This window comes from Camelus bactrianus, chromosome 3 (genome assembly GCF_048773025.1).
Source record: "Camelus bactrianus isolate YW-2024 breed Bactrian camel chromosome 3, ASM4877302v1, whole genome shotgun sequence".
Taxonomy (NCBI): Eukaryota; Metazoa; Chordata; class Mammalia; order Artiodactyla; family Camelidae; genus Camelus; species Camelus bactrianus.
Window position 1 is genome coordinate 78,790,984 of NC_133541.1, and position 23,261 is coordinate 78,814,244.

The 23,261-nt window shown below is 32.1% G+C and overlaps 1 protein-coding gene across 10 annotated transcripts in view; it reads right to left on the bottom strand.

Moving 5' to 3' along the window:
* Nucleotides 1-23,261, bottom strand: part of APC (APC regulator of WNT signaling pathway) — a 125,853-nt gene that overhangs the window by 51,234 nt on the left and 51,358 nt on the right. For all 10 annotated transcript variants that reach the window (XM_010971495.3, XM_074360461.1, XM_074360464.1 and 7 more), the window contains 4 exons: nt 14,492-14,576; nt 13,132-13,333; nt 8,331-8,439; nt 5,513-5,626 (listed from right to left, as the gene is read on the bottom strand). In XM_010971495.3, the coding sequence (XP_010969797.2) occupies nt 5,513-5,626; nt 8,331-8,439; nt 13,132-13,333; nt 14,492-14,576 (510 nt within the window). The remainder of the gene's footprint in view (nt 1-5,512; nt 5,627-8,330; nt 8,440-13,131; nt 13,334-14,491; nt 14,577-23,261) is intronic.

The following is a 23,261-nucleotide window of genomic DNA, read 5'->3' on the forward strand; positions in this document are numbered from 1 at the left end:
GGAATAGCCAATAAATGATAATGGGAAATTTAGTTAACAACATATATATGCATCTATCTGGGTATATGTTCACGTGTGTGTGTGTATATGTAATTATATATATATATAAATAATATTATACAATTATTTAATAATATTTTATTACAAATATGTCAAATAATTATATACAGATATAAAAAGTATATGTATGTATAATTAGATCTCTAACTCCAAAACCTATATAATAGCAAATCTGAAATGAATTAGACTATAATTGTAAAAATAAAACATTAAACTATTAGCAATATTAGGAGGGTATCTTTGAGGTTAGAAAAAAAATATAAGTAAGTCAAAGAAAGCACAAATATGGCAATACAATTAATTTAGCTTTATAACAAAAACTAATTTTTGTTATCATGAGGCTAAAGGACATAACAGATTTGGGAGGGAGGGGTTGTGATAGACATCATCTGTAACAGAGCGGTAGCAACAGGATATTAAAATATCTCTCAAATATATAAGAATGAGACATTTAATATAATAGAAAATGGGCAAAGGATATGAAAAAATAACAAAAAGAAAATCCAAGAGTCTAATAAATGAAAAGATAGTCAACTTTAGTAATATTCATGTAAGTATGAACTAAATGACAAGATAATATTTCATTTGACACTGATTGTTAATTATAAAGTATGACTCACAACTGCTGAAAAAGACATGCAAAAGAAACAGGAAATCTCACATACTACTAGGAAAAAGGTAAATCAATGAAATCATTTTGAGTGCAATCTGGCAAACACCATTCAAAACACTCATACCTTAAGGCCAGCAATTATGCTTTTAGGTACATACCCTAGAGCAGAGGTCAGCAAATTAGCGCCTGCTAGCCATCTGTTTTTATGAATTAAGTTTTACTGGAACACAGTCCTGCCCATTTGCTTACATACTGTTGTCTACGGTTGCTTTCTTGCTACAAAGGCAGAGCTGAGTAGTTGCAATAGAGGCCATATGGCCCACAAAGTCTGAAGTATTTACTATATGGCTCTTTAAGAAAAAGATTCCCGACTCGACCTAGAGAAAGTGTTGCGCATGTCTACATGATATGAATAAGTGTGTTTATCAAAGTTGTTCTAACAATGAAAAATTATAAATAACCTAAATGTCTGTCAACCAGGAAACAGGAAAACTACACTGAACTATAATATCCATTTAAGTATAAAAAAATTACAGCAATAGAGTATAAGTAACCTTACCCTACCAATCTCCACTCCCCAGAACAGGCTCTATGAACAACCTGATGTCCATTTTTCCAACCTTTGCTTACAGGCATAGAGGGGAGTAGGGACTACCATACTGGGTACCCAAACATACATTGAACAAATTAAGGAGAAAATAAATAAATAACCAAACTGTTAACAGAGATAAGTAGAGACTAACTCAACACAGGCATGGGGAAGAGTGGATTTTGTTTATAGAGTTTCCTGAAATTGTTCACCAGCCATTTGTATGTTTTACTAATCAGTTGCGTTTTCTCTTCAATAAGTTGAATGATTACATCCTCTGTCCATTAAAAAAATTGTCTTTTTCTTATTAGTTTGTAGGAATTCTTATATCATAGGGATATTAACCTTTTCCCCTTTATGTGTTTCAAGTATTTTCCCTTAGTTTATCTGCTGCAGGATCAATATTTTAAAATTTTATGAAATAAATTGCTTCCCTCCCCCCCTCCTTTATTGCTTTTGAGCTTCCATTCTTATTCAAGATCTCTATTGTCCTCTATCTTCTTCTATTAATTTTATGTTTGTCTTTCACATTCAGATTAATCTACCTATAATTATTCTTGTACAAGATGTGAGGTAGGGATCTAATTTAATTTCTCCCCAACAGGTTCATAGTTATATCTGTACATTTATTGAATTATTTATCATTTCATCCCAAACTTATAATATAGTTTTTATCATTAAAATATTTTATGTATTCTTATATTTTTTTCTAGTTGCTATTCTGTTTTATTTGCCTATGTCTATTCCTGTGCTATCACACTATAATTACTGTAACACTTTTACAATAAATTTCAACAATTGGTAAGGTAAATCCCTACTCGTTATAATTTCTTTCTTAAATATTTTTAGAAATTCTTACTTTACAAATGTTAGAATCATTTTTCCAGGCTCCAAAAAAGTTTTAAGATTATGTTTGAAACTGTATTTTATTTATATACTAGTTTTTACAAGAAAGGCATTTTTAGGATTTAAAGTCTTCTCACTTAGGCTTCTCTGTTTTTAAAGTCACATTTTGTGCCCTTTAGCAATTTTATATTTTTCTTTATGTGGGTCTATTTCAGGTACTTTAAAAGTTTCCTGTTACTGTGACAGGTCCTTCTACCCCATTTCCATTTTTAACTGGTTCCTATTGCTACTAGAGAAAAGCTACCAACTTTTGTAATGTACCTTAACTCCAGCCACCTTACTCAATGCTCTCATCATTTGAAATACTCTTTTGGTTTATTCTCTAGGATTTTTCTAGGCAAATAACCATATAATTTACAAATGACAATTATTTGCTTTCCTCCTTTTTAGTTGGAAAGGAAGTGTAGTATTTATACAACTTGTTTTCTTTTTAATGGAGCCTCCAAACAAAGTTAAACAATAGTGATAACAGCAAGTACCAAACTATGTGACTGCAATACTAATATTATTACTATTTTCTCTATTTTCTCAAATTACTATAAAATTGGCTTCTGGTTTCTGATAAGTAATTATTTACAAAAAAAAAAGTTCACTCTATTCTTATTTTATTTAGACTTTTTATCCATCCTGTCTCCTTCCAAATGAGATCTCACATCTTTTTCTCATGGACTCAGGTCCTCCTGACATCTACTTTCAGGCCTAAAAGCTGGCCATTCTAGTTTTACTTTTACATGTGGAGTCACTAAAGCTGAGAGTCAGGAGGGAAAGAAGCATCCGGACAATGTATTTCTATTACTCCCACTACCTTATTATTTGTAATATCTGCATATTACTGATTTAATAATTTATTAAATAATGCCCCAAATGATGGACATTGAAGTTGTCTCTCTTTGTTAATGTCTTACAAATAATGTTGCAATATACACCATAAAATTTATACCTATACTCTTGTTGCTTTAGTGTTTCTGGAAGACATGTTCTGAGAGTCCTACAGAATTACCAGGTCAGAGGGTACAAGTATTTTCATTTTAACAGGTAGCACTACGTTGTCCTTCACGAATGTATCAGTTTATTCTTACAACAGATACACAATGTTTCTCACTCTCACCAATACTGCATGTCATTAAACTTGAAAGTTTTGCCAGTCTGATAGGCAAAAACCCAACCAACCAAACCAAAAAAATCCACCACAACCAACAAAAAACATTATTTTATGTTACATTTCTCTGGTGACTAGTGATGTTTAAGCATCTTTTCACAACTGTTTATTAACCACTTGCACTTTTGTGATTGGACTACTCATGTTTTCTGACTATTTCACTATTTGGTTGTCTTGTTTGCAATTGATTTGTAGGTGCTTCCTGTATATTAGGAATATTTAACCCCTCATATATACTATAAACATTTCCATTATTTCCCTTCTTAACTCTGTCTACAATATTTCTTTAACCTTAAACTTTATATGACTATTTCTAGAATAAATGAATGCTTGCTGTATTTGTAAAACTATGGGATAAAATTTCCTCAGAATATTAACTAACAAAATGAAGAACACTGTATTCTAGAATAAAATTACAATGACTGTATCTGTACACGGCTGAACAAAATGGCTAAGAAAGAACTCAAATTGATTTCTTTTCTAGAGTATAGATTAAACCATCTGGAATACACTTATTTGTATTTCTATAACAAGGAATTTTTACATCTACCATTTCATTTTGTTCCTTAAATATGTCTAAAAATACATTAACAAATAGAGAAAAACTAACTTCTGTATATAGTGTTCCATATATTCACATTCTAAAAATGCAAATTCATATAAACTAAAGTAAAATTTCTCATAATTTTTCAGTAAACAAAAAAACCTGCCTGATGTTTTAAAATAATTCCATGAAAATAGCATATGCTACAAATACTGAATTTGTATTAATTTTATTATGCAGTTTAAAATATATTTGGAAATTCTTTATATATTCTTAATTTTAATTCTATGTTATATAGTGATAAACACTTTCTCCCTATTTGTAACTTATCTTTACTTTCTTTAAGATACCTAATGAAGATAAATTCTTAATTTTAACATAGCAAAATGTACTAATTCTTACTTTTATAATTAAGTTTTATGTCTTAAGAAATCCTTTCTTATTCCAATATTAGAAAGATATTCATGTATATTTTCTACTACACAGTTTATTTTTTAAAGTTTTATTTTTGAAATTTAAGACATTAATCTGAATGGGATGGGGGTGAGAGGAGATTAAGAAAAAGGAATGTTATGTATTTATATATATAGTTAACCTTTGAACAATACAGATTTGAACTGTGTGGGTCCACTTATATATGGGTATTTTTCAATAATAAATACTAGTACTACATGGTCTGTGGTTGGTTTAATCTGTGAATGTGGAGAGCCAACTTTCAATTATATGTGGATTAACCTCTGCATTGTTCAAGGGTCAATTGTACATATTATAATACAACTAACTAATATGTGGATATATTAGTTGAGCCTCTAGCCTCACTGTGAAACTGACAGGTATGGACTATGAAATGTCCATGGTACTTGTGTTTAAGTACTTCTTTAGTCTACTACTATAACTCCAGCATAAAAAGAATACAGATTATATTTAGGAAGCTACTACATAAAAGATAAAGACTAAACTTTGGGGAATGTAAAATGTCTTGTATTAGTGACTTTAAAACTATGAAATAAACTTTGCAGAACACAAAAATATATTTATACCACATATACAAATATAAGTTCTCCTTTACATCAGCTATTTACTTAAAAAAAATCTTTCAAATAATGTTCTTTTTCCAATTTGTCCCCAAAGCTGTTGTTGTTTTTTTAATATTCTTTCTTGACATAGTTGAGGGTAGAAATATGGGAAATGTGTTCCCTACTCATTTCATCTTCCGAATGCTTTCCTTCTATGTTTTTTTTCCTACTTTCCTGGAATGAGAGCTTTCTTTTTTATATTACAACTTGAATAGCATGGAAGTATTCTGAATGTCATTATATGTACTCAGAAGTCTCCAAGAATAAATGAAGCTAGCAATCAGCTACTAGACCAGCATCTAATTCTTTTCCCCCCTTACAATTCCAAGGCACAGCAGAACAGTATCAGGGAAATGAAATATGAAGGCAGAATTATGTGAACACTGGTTATGTTGCCCATAAGTCAAGGTAAATTATTCTTATTTTGAGTTAGTGCCAAGTAAAGACAGACTTTAAAACATCTTTAATAATAAAATTTAATCAGTGTTAACAGAATTATAATTCATTACATTCTTCATAGATCTCTAGCTAGTGCTGCTTCATAGTTTAATAATAAATAAGTTACCTGGGCTCGTTTTTCCATATCCTGGCAAGTACCTAATTGTTCTTCCATTGCAACTCTGATTTGCCTTGCTTCATATTCCAATTGCCTTCTGGTCATATCCGTTTGTAAGGAAAACTAAAACCACAAATAAAATTAAAATGTTAATATCTCGTGTGTTTATCAGTAAAAACCAAAAGGCATATAAGTACCAATAAAGAAAATAATTAAGTAAATATATAAATTATTGTGCATAAGAAAATTATTTTTTACTCCAAAGAGTCCTAAAACTTGATTATCAGTGCTAGGCCCAGTCTGGATCCCTGATGTGAAATGCAGAGCTGAGATACTTTTATTGCCCCATAGTCACAAAGGGCTTTAATTAAATTGTACTATTTCATTTAAAATATATAATTGGTTCAGTTAGGATAAGCCTATCTTCAGTTACCTATGATCCTTCTGCTCTGAAGAGGTACTACAAGGTACTACAAGGTCCTACTTTGAATCATTAAAAACTAGCATATTAGTGTAGACCACAAAGAAAAATCAAGAATCAGGTCCATCATCCTTAAGTTTATACCTCAGTTTAAGGTAAGGATTGTTTCATATATGCAGACTAAACAGAGAGAACTTTCTCATTTGTGACATGGAGAAAATGGGAAAAGGAAAAGCTTTTAAATAACATAATCATAAATTACAATACTAACTTTTTGGTAAAATTCAAATGTGAACCAAAGTTAAAACAACAAAAAAAGTACTTCTTCACAAAGTGGGTGTTAATTCATTCAAAATTTTATTAGCCCTCTAATTAAAACTGAAATTACTGTGGTAACTGCTAGGCATAAAAAAGGATGAAAAGGACAAGGTAAAGAAACTTAAAAAGACATGCTCCAACAAGTAATAAAGGCTAAAATACAATTAGACAATGATAGGTAACAGTTATAATGGGCCGTAAAGGGAATAATGAAGTGCTGCCGAATTTTCACACTCTCTATGCCCAGTGGGAAGCTGCATGCACATGTATAGCATTCTGTAGGTCCAAGGATTCTAAACTGTGTTGTTAGTTAAGTTAGAGGAGCTCTCACCTTTTCCCCTGCAAATACAGATGGCATTCACATGCAGAATGTATTCCTATAAGCATACCCAAATTACGGGTTGCAACCTAGATGAAATTAGTCTGCATGTTATTTCTAATTCCCAATGAGCTAGTTTAACTCCACTTATTTGTCCTCTTCTTCCCAAAACCTTTGGCAAAAAAAAAGTGCTACACGACATAGTACATTACAGTAACTTGGTTTAGATCTGATGTTTTATTTATTTATTTTTTAATTTTTGTCTTTTATTTTTTATTGACGTATAGTCAGTTTACAATGTTGTGTCAATTTCTAGTGCACAGCACAATACTTCAGTCACACATGAACATGCATATATTCATTTTCACTGTAAGCTACTACAAGACATTGAATATATTTCCCTGTGCTATACAGTATAAACTTGTTTAGATCTGATGTTTTAAACAATGCCTAATATCCTGATAAGTACTTCTATATGGAAGTGTTCTTAACTTGGCTTCTCAACATAAAAGCAAAGTTTTGTGAAATTAAAAAATATTTATGAAATATAAGCAATTCACATTGGCTGCCAATGTCCATAATGTCTTGCATATCCTATTAAATAAATGTGATTGGCTATTTAATAAATTAATATGGGAATGATTTTTGTTTCAGATATTAACCAATCTCTTGAGTTGTCACATACATGACTGCATGCAGACAGTTGGACCCTAAATTTTGTATACTCCAATTACCAAAGTGAATGGTAAGGGAAACTATGCTTTGATATTTTCTTAAGTAAAAATCCCAGCAAACGCTCCTGAGTTCCTAATCCTCATGTGCTAACAATCTCGGTGAACTCTTCTTTCACTAGCGATGTCTCCTTAATGCCCCAAAAGATATTAAGGACATCATCAGGAGGGGGATTTTTTGCCTCTCAAAATCCCGGATTTTGAGCTTCTAGTTCTACCTCTCGCCAGACTGCCCACACAAGAAAGTGGCTAACTATGTGTTTTGGAAAAGGTGTTCCTTCTTTGTAGTTTTGCATTTTGCTTATTATGTTCTCTCAAAAATGCTATTAGAAAATGAAAAATCTAAGCTAAGAGTGAAAGATAACATTTTAATTAGTCTATTTTTCTCTTTTTAAAAATCATTAAAAAATTTATGGACAACAGTAAAAATATAGTCTTGTTTAAAATTATTAATGTACTTCAAAAATGTTCTTATGTGTGCCATCCCATGTATAAAATAGGTGACATGGAGAGACTGGGTGGGGAGGGAGAGGCTGACAGGATTAAATTATTTTTTTACATAGTTCTACTTGCAAAACAAATTTTAGTTTTTGCAAAAAGCCCTAAGATTCATGCCAAAAGCTACTGTCATTTATAATAACTGAAACAGAACTCAAATTATCTCAAAGATAAAACTTTTATTGTAAAAACTATCTGGCATGAGTCCTATAATATGGTTCAAAAAACAGAGATGGTAATTAGCATCTGAACAGAGTATGTTTGATAATTCAATACACAGAATAAAAAATCAGTTGCCTAGCTGAATCCTGAGTCCTTTAGTAATCAAACTTAAGAGATTTTCTTAAGAAGGTATTTAAAATAAATATGCTTGGGCATAATGAAGTTTCACCATCTTTATAAACAAAATTTATTAATTATTATATATTTAGGTTTAAAGTTGGATTAAACATATTACAGTTTACAAATAACTGTAAATGTAGGTATAAATTTATATATACTTTTAGATATAAAAGTAAGTCATATTACCAATTTACTTACATTTTCAGTTAAAGGAAGACTATCTATTCTTTTAGTGAGATTCTGAAGTTGAGCGTAATACCAGTCTTTTTCCTTTTCTTCTTTGTCAAGGTCAGCAAGAAGTAATGATCTGTTTTAAAAAAAAAGATAAATTCATACAATGATAATATAGAGCACATAACAGTAATTCTTTGGGGCAAGGGGAGGAGTGGTAATTTGGTTTACTTATTTCTTTATTTTTAGAGGAGGTACTGGGGATTGAGCCCAGGACCTTGTGCATGCTAAGCATGTGCTCTACCACTGAACTATACCCTCCCCCCTAATAATAGCAATTCTTATCAGCTGTAATTGTAATGTTCTCTATGTAACTATTTATAATGAACAAATGAACATTTTATTAATTTTGGATTTTTAAAGGTGGGACTTGGAATATTATAATCATTCAAATTTGAGTAATAAAAAGTTTTAATCTTTTTCACTTAAATAAGATGGTAACTGTTCTTACTAGAATGTTTACATCTCAACTGAAAGCTTTCTTCACATTTATAGCCTAAGAATTTGATGATGGTTTAGATTAAGAAGTACAGATATTAAAAACCCCAAATTAATACAAGAATAAAAAGTTTAATAAAGAAGTAAAGAAAAGCAGTAATTATACAAAAAAAAAAAAAAAAAAAACAAACCCAAAAAAAACCCACCAAACCTAGAGTATAGGGAACTACTGCATTGGACACAGATGTAGCTTTCAGCTTCTCAGCAGCCAAAATAATAATTATATTGTCACTGTGTAATAAGAAGTTATTCTGCGGAAGAGAAATATTTTCTTAATTTGGAATCTGAAGACAAATTTGTTACATAATTTCTGACAACCCAATTGATGATGTCCTCAATAACAATCTATATCAAGATGCTCTATATCCGATCATTATAAATGCAAAATGAGAATGTTAACAGGAAAAAATCAGTAGGTACAAGAAGTATGTGATCTACCTCCTTTCGTGTGGTTCTTTCCCAAAGTGACCACTACTATTCTCTTGTGTATATTTCCAGAGATATTCTATAAAAATGAATGGATGTATGTGTATATTTACATTGAAATTTTTAAACATAAACAGTAGCATATTATTATGTATTCTGTCATGTAACTTTTTTTTTCCACTTAAAAATCTATCTGGGAGATCATTCTGTTATCAGAACATAAAAAGGTCCTATAGTATTTCTTGCCAGCTATGTAGATACTCATGAATCCACAAAGGGATAAACTATAACTGGTTCTGTGTTAGAGGGCATTTGGGGTCTTTCTAATCTTTTGCTATTATAAACAATGCTGCACTGAACAGCCTTATAATAACTTCATTTCACACATGTGCAAGCATGTATAAAGATCAATGCCTAGGATATGTGAATTTTTAACTTACTGCCCTTATTAGGTATTACACCAATTTATGCTCCTGCCACTTTCACCAGTGTAAATGTTTTATAAAACTTAAAAAAATTTTTTACATATCTAGGGTTTAAGAAAACCAGTATATCACTGTAGTTTTAATTTGATTTCTTTTAGTAAAAGTGAAATTAAGCATTTTTTCAAGTTTAAAATCCATTTGTATTTCCCTTTCTGTGACTTTTTCTTACTTATAGGAACTCATATATTAAGAATGATAGCTCTTTGTCAGTTATAAATATATTTTCTCAGTTTATCACTTGTCTTTAAGCTTTGTTAATAATGATTTTGCTGTGTAGAAAATTTTGATTTTCCTGTAGTCAGATCTCAGGATATTTTTTATTATGGCTTCTGGGGTTTGCTCTTACACAGAGAGTTGTTCCCCACTCTGATATTATTGCTTTAAAATTCTATTTGATTGTGTTTTCTTGGAGAATATGTATGCATGTGAGTATGTGGAAGGTTCTAATCTTGCTAAAATTCCCTTTCCTTTACTGAGAAGCATTAAAAAAAATTAGAAATAAGCCTTCACTTTTGATGTGGCAACCTCAGTAGTGAGGGAATTCATGGGGAGGAAGCAAGCCCCTGCTTATGATATGAAAAGCTGAGTGTAGACCAATGAGAAACAGCCCCCTCCCTCCCATTTTTGACAAAAGAAGCAAGAGAAAGCAATAGAGAAAGCCTGAACCTCTTTCACAAACTGGATACCACAATTAGCATAAGAATGAGATGTGATTTTATTCTTCAGTGTTCTCTGGTGAGGACCTGCAGGACCTACCAGGACTAAGGTGGGGAAATGAGGGACAGATGCTACTTCCTCTGATTACTCTCCAATAAACAGGCTTATTTAAATAAGATCTGGGTACTAGAAGTACTTAAATTGATAGGCTAATGTTAGTAATGGTGGTGGAATGAGGAAAAGGTTAGGGAGAATAAGGGTAGGTTGTTACTATCAAGCTTAAAATAGAACTGCGGCAAAATGCTCTGGAAGCCAAGGTTATTGTGCCTTGAACCAAAATGGTAACAAGTGGTTAAATGATACGAGTTCATCTTGTAACTCCCACAACAGTGCTTAAGACTCAAAACTGAAACAAGATCTAGACCCAGAAGCTCGTGGGTCTTTATGGTTTAGTGTACTAAAGGCTTATTTAGTGACTGTCAACAGTCTTCCTTAAAATGTAATCATCATGTCTTCTTAGTCCTCTAGCTAACTCAAGGTCATCTAGAAGAGCATGGCACACATATATTAGGTGTTTAACAAATATATGTTAACTGTTTTAATGGCTAACATGACAATAGCTAACATTTATTGAATGTACAAGACGTAGTGCCTAGTACTTATAAAAAAACCTAACTTTATCCTCATAACATCTTTTAAGGCAGTTATTCTTATGCTCATTCTACAGTCTGGAAAATAGGTTCAAAAAGGTTATGGACCTGGGTGTGAGTCCTGGCTTGACTACTTTCTAACATTTATCTCACTTATCTTGGGCAATACAGAAAACAAGAAAAAAAAGAGACAAAGAGAGAGTTAATCTATGACTTAAAGAGACGTCTAGAAAGAAATAGACAAACAGAGGGGGAAAATCATCGAGAAATAACAGAATTTTCAAAAGCTAAAGAAAATTAAATTCCAGATCAAAAGGGCACAGTAAATATCCAGCATGGTAAATTAAGAAAACATGTATACTGTATACCAAGGCATTCTAACAGCTTCAAAAGAAGAAAAATGGTTTCCTACAAAGGAATGTGAATCAGACTGGTATCAAATTTCTTATCAGTGACACTGATTATGAAGAAGGAAAATGAGTTTGAGCCTACTCCTAGCCAAACTAACAATCAAGTGTGAGAACAAAATAAACATTTTGTCACAAATCTTTAGCAAGGACTAAATTTACCTCCATCTGAACCAAGAGGACACAAGATAGACCAGAACTACACACACACACACACACACACACACACACACACACACACACACACACACTTTCTCTTTCTCTCTCTCTCTCTCCTTCCTCTCTCTCTGCTAATAAAATCAGGACTTCACCTACATGAAGCAAAGTAAGTTCCTAGGAAAGTCAGTATGCTCACATGTCCTTTACCTCTTCACAGAGCTCAAAGGGGACAAAGAGAAGGAAGACTGTAGACCCTGGCTAGCGTCTTATTTTTGAGGACAGTGTTTCCTACACTGTCAGACAGAAATAGTCCTGGTTCAAGGTAAGAAACAGAAAGTCATGTAAACTCAAGAGTTTAACACTTAAGAAAGCTTAACACTACTTCTGGTCCAGATGATTATCCCTATTTTTATAGATAGACACACCTACAACCAGAGAGAAAGTAGTAAAAGGTCTTCTGCCTCTCAGTGAGATATGTGAGGCATTTTCCACACATTAATATTCAATTTCCCTAACTCCACAGGGTAGAACCATACTTCTGTTTTATAGAAGGGAATAACACAAAAACTTAATGACTTGACCAAGGCCTCAGAGCTAACAAGTAACATTTATACATTTGAACATTTCTTGAAAGTCTAACAGAACTTTTAAGAATATAAATACAATAAGGTAAAAATCACGCATAAAGGAATTTATAATCATTTAGGAGGTTAAAAAACACCTGACCAAGTTCTTGATATAGATTCTGCTATTTGTAGTGGGATGATTTTAACTTTAAGAAGAAAAGAATTCATACATCAGCTGTGAGAAACCAGAACTCATTCTATACGTCAAACAATGTTTTGTAGACAATGAAACTGATAAACTAAAAAATGATTCATTTGTGGGCACCTGTAATAGGCCTTTCATAATGGAAGCAGTCACCTTATACAGGATCTAGTAGTTATTTCATTTCAAAAGATTCATCTCTGATTAGAAATTCAATTAAAAATCAGTTACATACTTTAACCAGATATAACTATTGTGATCATGTGTATTACTCAATGTACAGAGGATCTGAAGTAGCCAAGTGACAAAGGAGAAGTTTAGAATCCCAAGAAAACTGCCTCCTCTATATTTTTAGATTTAACCTAAGCACAATCAGTAATATACTATTAAAAAAATTTTTTTTCTATTTTTTGGGAGGGAGGTAATTAGGTTATTTATTTATTTGTTTGTTTATTTATATATATGGAGGTACTAGGGATTGAATCCAGGACCTCATGCATGCTAAGGATGTCCTCTGTCACTGAGCTATATCCTCCCCCAGTAACATACTTTTTTGAATTAATAAATACAACATGCTAAGTGTTAAGTCCACCATACATAACTTCGTAATTCCCATCTTATATTATTGCAAAATAATAGCAAAAACTAGAGCATAAAAATTTACTATTTATTTCTTTATTTATTTTTTAAAGTTTACTATTTAATGAAGAAAAGTTACCTCTCTTTTTCAAGTTCTTCTAAATAACCGGTATTTTCTCTGCTTCCATTTACAAACCCTCTTCTTGAAAATGAACCCATAGGAACAGGACTGCACTCTCCTGAACGACTAGATACAGATCCTTCTCGGCTTCCAAAAGAACGGAGGGACATTTTTGACCGCAGTTTCACTCCAGGGAAGTTACTGCTATCTAAGTTAAGTTCTAAATAAAATAGAGACAAGTTTTTATAAAGCAACTGCTTTAAGTGGTCTAAAATATTGCTAATTCAAGTATATTATCTTTTAAAAGTGATATCTTAGGTTCACATTTTACATCTCAAATTTTAACTGACTTTAATATAACTTAAAATACATTAGACATAGTACATAAAGCCTTGAGAAGTACTAAATTATGGCAACTATTGAGCAGCAATTTATGTAGGAAACAGAGGAAATCCTTAACAGAAATGCTGATGCTCAGAGAAATTCACTGATTCCTGGTTCTAGGTAAATGTAAAGGTAGGAGAGAGAAGAAGAGACACAGTCCTAAAAAAAAACAGTAAGGCCAAAGCACATATGAAAGTGGCGGTGATCATTCTGCAATATACACAAATATTGAATCATTAAAAAAAAGTGTTCACTTTTTGGCTTAGAACCTTGCAACTTTAGATTTCTAACAGAGGAAGCCACAAATACACATGACTGAATAAACCACTATTTAGAAACAGAATGGCTAAACTTTCCTTCCAAAATCAGCTTGAGTCAGTAGGGGAAAAAGGAGGATGTTAAGGGAAAATTAGACAAAATGTCCTTCCTTAAATTCCTGCTAGATAAGAATATATTTTGGGGTCCAAAGGTAATTTCTCTGCCTAGCTTAAACTATAATTAAGCACTTACCTGATTTGACATTTGAATTTTTAAGCAATAAAATAAGAAAGACATTTTTTAAAATTCTACTAAAAATGGCTTATAAATAGCCTTTATATATGAGAAGATAAAGCATTTCTATCCTGGATGAAACAAAGAAGGTCACTGCTCCTTCAAATAAAGCAATGGGCCTAGTCCGTGGTACACAGCTTACTAACGGCCTATTTAGTGACTGGCAGAACAGCAAAGAGCTTTAGGAGCTAAAAATTATCAAGGAAGGAATCTAAAATAGTTTATTCAAAGCCAATTAAATGTTAACTGAAAAAATGACAAGCAAATACACTTTTCACATATTTGTACTTTAACAATTACATCCTAATAGGTAAGGCTATTATAACAAGAAAACTGATACCAACACTCTTTTAATCAAGAAAAGCTGTACTTAGATACATACACCTAAAGTTGACAACTGGAGTCTAAAGAAATTACTTTAGAACACTTTTTAAAAATCTACCTTTGAGACGCTCTAATAAATCAATCTGTCCAGAAGAAGCCATCGCTTCATCTTCAATACTTCCTTGTAGTTGTTTAAGTACTTCCTGTAAAAAAGAACACAGTATATTAACATGACAAAATTCTAAGTAACTTTCTGAAGACATGATTCAAAGTTTCTTGGCATTTAGGTCTCCTGGGGAAAAAAAGTTATTTCAGATCAATCTGAAAACATCATAGACTATAAATTACTCTACATATATTACTGATTTCTAATTATGAATAATAAATTATATCCCAACAACAGTAATATTTTATGATGGTGTTTATAGTCTCCATGCAATATATTATATATATATGGAACAGTTAAGATACATTATCTCTAGCTTTTGAAACAATATGATGAAATGGATTATTCTCATTTTTCAGACAGATCAACTGAGACTCAAAGACTAGCCCAAGCCACAAAAGCTTTATTTAGAATCTATCTCTTTAAGCCTATACCACCATGGCCATGAAAAACAACACATTATAATATGCTATTTTATTTAACAACCCAATAAATAGCAAAGCTTTTCTATACCACATTTATGTACATTCTACTAGTACACTTAATTGAAATTCAGCAGATAGTTAAATGACTGTATGCTCACCATCTCCTGAGTTTTGACCCACTGTTTCCTTTCCCATCTAAATCCTTGATACATTTTTGTCAAAGAATGTTGGAAACTAACTTTTATTTTCTACTAGTTTTTCTGTATGTTCCTCAATAATAATTTGTGTGACTTTACATTTTACATATTCTGAGGCATTCCATTTTAGTTCACAGTAAAGTCTTCTGTTAGCCAATTAGGTTTCCAAATTGTAAGACAACATATTTGAATATTTATGATCTTACAGCTATGGGCAGTGTTCCTTTATATGAAAATTATCCATAAAGAGACAGAAAAGGAAATCAGTAAAAAAAAAAAAATGAGTGACTGTAGCAAAGACAATTTCTCTGGTTTATCTTGACAGTGACACTGCAAGCACTAAGAAAAGAATTCCTATGTTAATAACAAGAAATAGTCTGTAACCTTAAGATCTAACCTTCAAATAATAGACCATGTTGGAGGAAAAAGGCTTAGATGAGTAGATGTGGGAACGTGGAAGTGACTGATTATCATGTTCAGAACTTATGTCAGAGTGTATCACAACTGTGGGATAGGGAATAAATTTGCACAGGGATGCCTTTCTCAAATGAATGCAGATTACTTTAAAATGTGTACTATAAACATCAGGACACCATCTCTTCCATTAAGTTTGAGAACTATCACTATAGGCTACCTGCAGTTTTCAGGATCCTGATTCTCTTCCATCCACTGCTGCTTGTACTCTTTCAATGATTTTTTAATCTTATCCCTATTTCTTAAAATCTGCAGTCTCACAATTCAGCAACTACCTTTCTCAGATAACTTCCAATTATGTCTCTAATCATAAACTCACTTGCAAGCTGCAGACTTACTTTCCCAGTATGACTGAGAGAGGCTTTACATCTGGATGATATGCACTTCATATGTGAAAGTCCAAACTATCATTTTGTGCCACTACAACCTGTTCTTTGCCATGTATTCTTTCAGTTAAATGGCAGTAACTTCCTTTCCCTCCAGGTTCAAATCCTTAGCATCACTTCCTTCACATCCCCAATCAGTTATCAAATTTTATACTCTACCTCTATGATTTCTCTTATAGTCACCCCTTTTCTATTCTTACTGTCACTATCCTGGTTATTAACCCCACCTGCTTACTACTAAAACAATCTCCTAAACGGTCCTACCTTGCACAGAACTATCACTGAGCCTTTTAAAGCACAGTTCTGCTCAGGTCTCTCTATATACAAGATTCTTCTCCAGAGCCTACAGTGGTAGTTCTCAAACTTCAGAGAGGATCAGGATCACCTGAAGAGCTTATTAGAACAGACTGCTGATTCACTGAAGTCTAGGGTAAAGACTGGGAATCTGCATTTTCAATAAATTCTCAGGTAATGCTGATCTGGGAACAATCAAGACGTTAACAGTAGTATTCTATTGAAGTTGGGATTATAAGCAATTTGGGGGGCTTGTTTTTTGTTTCCTAATTTTAAAATAATAGGTACTACAAAAAATGTTGTTTTTCGAAAAGGTACAAAGATTTAAGAATTCAAAAACAACAATAAAAAGAAATCCTTGGCACATCATAGGACATATACCTAATTTTTCAAAACTACTGGTATATTAATGGTGTTTTAAAAAATATGTTAAAGAATCATAAGGAAAAAATATTAAAAAAACCACTAAAACCATAAATTAAAAGGCCATGTAAACCTGGATGTCCAACAATAAAGATTAAATAAACGTATGGCATTAGGCATATAATAGAATACTATACAACTCAGAAAATATTATAAAATATTTAATGATATGAAAAGGTGACTATATTAAATAAAAAAGCATGCTGCAAAATATAATCCCATTGATTGCATGCCTGCATAAAACGTGCTAACAGAGACAAAAATACATACATTACCAAAGGTTACCTCTTGTATTAAAAATTTTTTTCAATGGATGATTTTGATACCTCTTTTTGTTTGTCCATATTTTCTAATTTTTAAATATAGTGAATATGCATAACTTGTAATACAAACTTTTAAAAAAGTTTCTGTGCATATTGTAAGATGTCTACTGATAAATGCTGTAACCATAAAAGTAAATAAAACTATTGAAATTTAATGTTAAAAAATTTTTTTTAAGACTTTCAAAGAAGCCAGCTTGGGAAGCTACTTATTCCAATGATATTTTGTTAAATTATTTTTGTAAATTCTGAGTTATGAACCTCATAAAAAAATTGCACATGTTTACAGTCACATCCAGTTAGTTTGCCTCAAGATGACATCATCCAGCATGACTACATTACTCACTACTTTCTTGTGAATAGTTTGACTATTTCATAATAAAAATTAGCCTTAAATTTTTCTCTGAATTACTGAGATAAAACATGCATATGAAAAGTACACCAATCTTAAGTTTCTGATGTAATCTAAGTATTCGTGTAATCACTACACAGAACATTTCTAGTACCTCAGGAAGTTCCCTTTTGCCCTTTACCAATCAATATTCACTCCCCAGAGGTAACCACTATTCTGATTTTTGTATCAGTTTAGCTGCCATGCTTATGAATGTCATATAAATGAACTCATACAGTATATAGTCTTCTGTGTTTCATGTTTTCTGCTCACCAAAATTCCTATGAGATTCACCCATGCTATTGCATGTATCAGTTATTTTTTTTTAATGCTGTGTAGTTATCCACTGTCTGATTACAGCTCAACTGATTAAGCTTTTATCCTCTTGATGGGCATTTGGGTTGTCAGCAGTTTGGAGGCTATTATGTAGAACATTACTATGCACATTCTTGTACAGATCTTTAGGTGGACATATGCACTCAACTTCTCTTGATTACACACCTGGAAGTTTAAATGCTGAATCATAGATTTTTAAGTTTAAAAGAAAACTGGTGAATGGTTTTCCAAAGTGGTTGTACCATTTTATACTCCTACCAGCACTGTATAAGCATCCTGATGCTCCATGCTGGGCATGACCAGCGTTTTCAATTTTAGTGATTTAAGTAGGAATGAAATGATATTTGTACTTCCCTGAGGATAAAGAATGCTAAATCCTTTTATATGTGCTTAACTGACCATTATCCTTCCTTTCTGAATTGTCTTTTCAAGTCTTCTGCCATATTTTAAAAACTGGACTTTTACTCTTTGTATTCTGAATCAAGTCCTTTGTCAGATATATGTATTGCACATATTTTCTTTCAGTCTATGCCTTGCCTTTTCATTTTCTTAACAGAGTCTTTTGAAAAGATTTTAAAGTTTTAAATTTGATGAAGTTCATTTTACATCTCTCTTCTTTTATGTCTAGTGTTTTATGTGTACTAAGAAATCTTCGCTACACCAAGGTCAAAGAGATATTATTCTATATTTGCTTCTAGAAGCATAAAGGAGTCTTCTGATTAACAAAAGTTTTTGGTTTTAATGATGTCCAATTTATTCTTTTTTTTCTTTTATGGTTAGTGCTTTGGCATTCTATTTAAGAAATCTTTGCCTACTCTAAGGCATGAAGCTATTCCCTAAGTTTCCTTCTAGAAGGAAACTGTTCTTTCACATTTAGGTCTATAATCCTTCTTGAATTAATTTTTGCTTATGATTTGAGGTAGGGTTCTTGGTTCTTTTTGTTTTTGTTCTCCCTTCATACATATATTTAATTGCCCCTGCACCATTTATCAAAAAGACCACCCTTTCTCCACTGATCTGCAGGAATGCCTTGGTCATAAATCAGGTGACATATATGTGTAGGTATTCTTCTCAACTCTGTTTCTGTTGGTCTGTCACTCTACTTACCACACTGTCTTAATAACTTTACAACAACCTTACATTAATTCTCAGCCACCACCTCTTTAAATATTACTTTTGCTTCATTCACTTCCCTGACCCTTCTGAGACTTTAATTACATTTGCCTGTATCTATTTGCCTGTGTCCTTCATAACTCTTACATACTGTTTTTTGCTTTCCTTTTTTTTCTCTTTGTGCTTCAGTTTATTTTCTATTGACCTTTTTAGATGTTCACTAATCCTGTCTTCTCACTAGTTCATTAATTCTATGTTTAACCTGTGGTCAGGCCCACCCAGTAAGTTAATGTCAAAAATATTTCAGTTCTAGAATATCTATTTGATTCTTCTTAACTACAGAGCACAATTTTCTGTCAAGATTTTCTGACTTTTCATCCACTTTATCAATCTTTTCTTTTTTTTCCAAGACGTTTATAATAATTATGTTAAAGTCCTTGACTACTAATTATAACATATGGATTATTGGATTTGCTTCTATTATCTCCTTGTTTTCTTGATTATCATTTTCCTGTTTCTTTGTATTTCTTGTAACTTTAAATGCCAATCATACAAATGATACCAAGAACAAGAAAGACTTAAGATCAGATTTTCTCTTGGAGAGTTTGCCTTTTCCACCACTCAGGTCTGATCTTCTCCATCCAACTAGGAACTGAAAATGGGTTGCAGTTGCAGTGTAAGTGAAATTCATATCTAATTTGGTTCGCCAAGTTCCTTGAATGTCTCTCTCCTTTAAATTTAGACTGAAACTTGTGTGGAAGTATTCCTCTAGCAGGACCTTACTTCCTAACATTCTGCTCTCCTCATCCATCCCCAGCATCCTTCACCAAAGCAAGACTCAGCCAATGTCCCATGCCTTTGGAGAAAATATGGGAAAACCAGTCATGCATTTGGAATTCCTCTGAATGTCAATACTTCACATCTGCCCAAATGTTTGTCTAGACCTCCAATAGTTTCTTTCCTCCAGTGGAGTCCTTATGCTTGTGCCAATGAAGAATCATCAGTCTGTACCCAGAATCAAGAAATATCCCTGTAGAAGAAAATCACCAGTGATCTCAGTTCATCTAAAAGGGCTCTTTCCTCTTGGGAATTTTAGTTAATACAATCCTTGATGACTTCACAGTTCTCCAATATCTTTGTAAGTATGATTTTTGTTTTTTATCCAGTGTTTTTTATTTGCTGCAGTAGGGCTGGCTGATTGCCTGGGGCTGCATACAACCTAAAAGAAGCCCTCAATTTCAAAGAGCTTTTAAAAGAAAATGCAACACAACTGCAAAGCAATTCCAAATAAAATATTTCAAAAAGAGTTTTGAGAAAAGATAGCTTTTTAAATTAACATGTAATATTAAAGCAAGAATATTCACTTGTATTTATAAATTCTGGAAGTTTGGTTTTAAAAAATTAGTGAATTACATTATATAATCATACATTACTTTAAAAAATTTTAAGGCTTTAGAAACATCAGATAATTATTTATTAGAGATGAAATGTGCTGTGGTGAGATCAGAGAATAGAAAATATTTATTGATGAGTAACTGTGTCATCTCAAGGGGGTTGCTACTTGACTCACTCCTGTTTTCCTAAATATATCAGAGTTACAGATTCTTTTCATTACCAGATACAAGTACTCTTGGTAATTAAGTCTTCAAAATTATGAAGTATGTCGATTTGGGCTTTTATTTCTCATTTTTTCTTATACTCTGAAAAGAAAAGATATTTTACATATATATGGCTTTACAGTTTGTAGAATATTTATAAATACATCATTTTGCTAAAATATAAAAAAGATACAAATGGTTAATTAATATTTTACCTACAGATAATTTTTTCTATACCATGTCATCTCTTGGTTTAAATGCTTCACATCTCACCATATTTAAATTACTGCTATGCTCAGCATTTTCAACTAAATCAAACTGAGTTCTAGCCCTGGAGTAAAAATACAGTACATAACTTCTTCTAAGTTTAGCTATAACGTCTGTATTTATTTGATTCCAGGTCATCTAAATCTGATGAAATCTGTATTTTATTTTAATTATAGAAATGTCAAACACATAAATACAGAGAACAGTGTAACAAACACCTGTGTATCCTCACATCTTGCCTTAATAATTATCAACTCATGGGCTTGTTTCATCTACACCCATAACCACTTCCTCCATTCCCCACCAACTCAAATTTATTTGGAAAACAAATCTGAGACATTATATTATTTTTTCTGTAAAAAATTCAGTATGTATATTTAAATAGGGATTCTTTCTAAACACAACCACAATGCCATCATGATACCTAAAAAATAAACGTCTCCTTAATATTATAAAATATACAGTGCTCACATTTTCCTAACTGCTGTACATTTCCCTGTGTGACTGACACATACTCACACAAAATATTTTTATAGTATCAATGACACATAATCAACAGCAAAGCAGTATTCTCTTTTGCCACTAGATGGTACTACTGCATAAATTTCAGAAATCCTGATATTATCTAGCTGGAGGAGACCCATTTTGCCTTCTATAGGTAAATAGATTAATGATCAGGAAACATAATTCCAGATCATATAATGTATTCCAAAGTCTAATAAGTGATTTTGGGGAGGGGGGAGCAATAACTATTGTTTCAAATTAACTTTAATCCAATGTAGGAAGTGTCAATGTATCCAAGTGTCTTTCCACAAATCAATATTCTAAGACAAAATTAACAGGTCTTAGTTTCTGCTCTTCAACAGCATAAAGCTTCTTAAGGAGAGATAACATAAATAATTTTAGTTTAAGGGTATAACTGCTATGATACCATACGCCCAATCCTAAAGAAATATGGACGGCTTTGCAAGAAAATCTGTAAAAGCACTTGCTGAGTAATAATCAATTCACAGTTGAATTCAGGCATATCTTAAATAGTAATATTCATCATGTATATTATACCACATTGGTAAGTGGTCAATCTGATATTGTAGAAATTTAAGGATCTGACTTGTATTGTTACTCTGAGAGACATTTCACTTCACATGGAGATAGATCTAAAGATAGATTAAAATGTCTCCCAAAAATGAGTTTTGAATTTGTTCAAGTAGTTAAAAAAAAAAAACTTTAAAAGGGATCTCAAAATTTGGCACTATAAAAGAGACATTTCAGATAGGCACACCAGGAAGAATTCTCTGCAAAATATACTTCTACAGTAGCTGAAAGAGTAGCCCTGCTGGGAATTTTAAATTCTGTATCTTTAAACTTCTTAAACCACATGCCATGCATAATAATTTTAGATATATTATGGTGATCAGTGCTTAAAATACCAAACTCCTCTTTTTTAACCCAGTAGGTAATTGATTCAGCTGTTTTTAAGGTCACCCATAGTTTGAGGTGAGAAAAAATGTTTCTCTATACTCTACCTTATTTCCAAAAGGATTTGAGGTAGGTATCTCGGAGATCTGTCATTGCTGAGGACAGTTTTTACCAATAAGTAGACAAGAGTAGAAAAGATTCATAGACAGAAAGACAGATGGATAGAAAGAATAGTACATATGAGTAAAAGGCAGAACTGTTATGATATTGATTACAAAGGGTAAAAGAGAAGCAAAAATAGTTCAGTGATATACAGAAGCTTGAAAAATAAGGGAGACCTCAATATGCATGGAAAAAGAACTAGAAGAGAATTGGAATGATTAAGGAACAAGAGTAGTGAGCAGACAGGAAGAACAGGGTCAGGAACCCCGATGTTAAAACAGCTGAGGGGTAGAAATAACACGTATCAGGAAGAATTTTTAAAAAGGGAATGAGGTAACAGTTTTGTTGATGATCTCTATTTTATAAAATTATTAAATTCAGTAAGAAGAGAATCTGCCTAAATAGCTGAAATTTAAAACAGCTAAAGTTTTAACTTCAATTATTTTGAAAACAGATCATATTTTCCCCACTGCAGACTAAATATTTTATAATTTTTCTTGGAGGTTATCACAGCTTTTCAATGTGATAAGGCAAATCAATCTCAGGGGCTGAAGTAACGTGTTATGGAAATCATCTCCATTAGTGCAGTGACTATTTTCCAAATAAGGCAACTTAAGTCTAAGGTGATGCAGCTCAGTTTACGGCGAAACCAGGAATTAGGACCAGGTACTGACTTTCAGTTCAGGTCTCTTCCTACTAGGGCACCCTGATTTTCTTGATCATCTACCATTGCAGCTCTTAAGTGAAGACAAGATCTGAGAGTTGGGGAGGATGACTATACTTAAGATACTTTATAAATATCTTTAAGATATTTTATAAAGTTGTGAGGCTAGTTTCTATGAGTTACACAGAACACCCAGTCTCTCTATAGTGATAGTAAAGTTGGTCCCTCATTTTTTAATCTTAAAAATAACTAA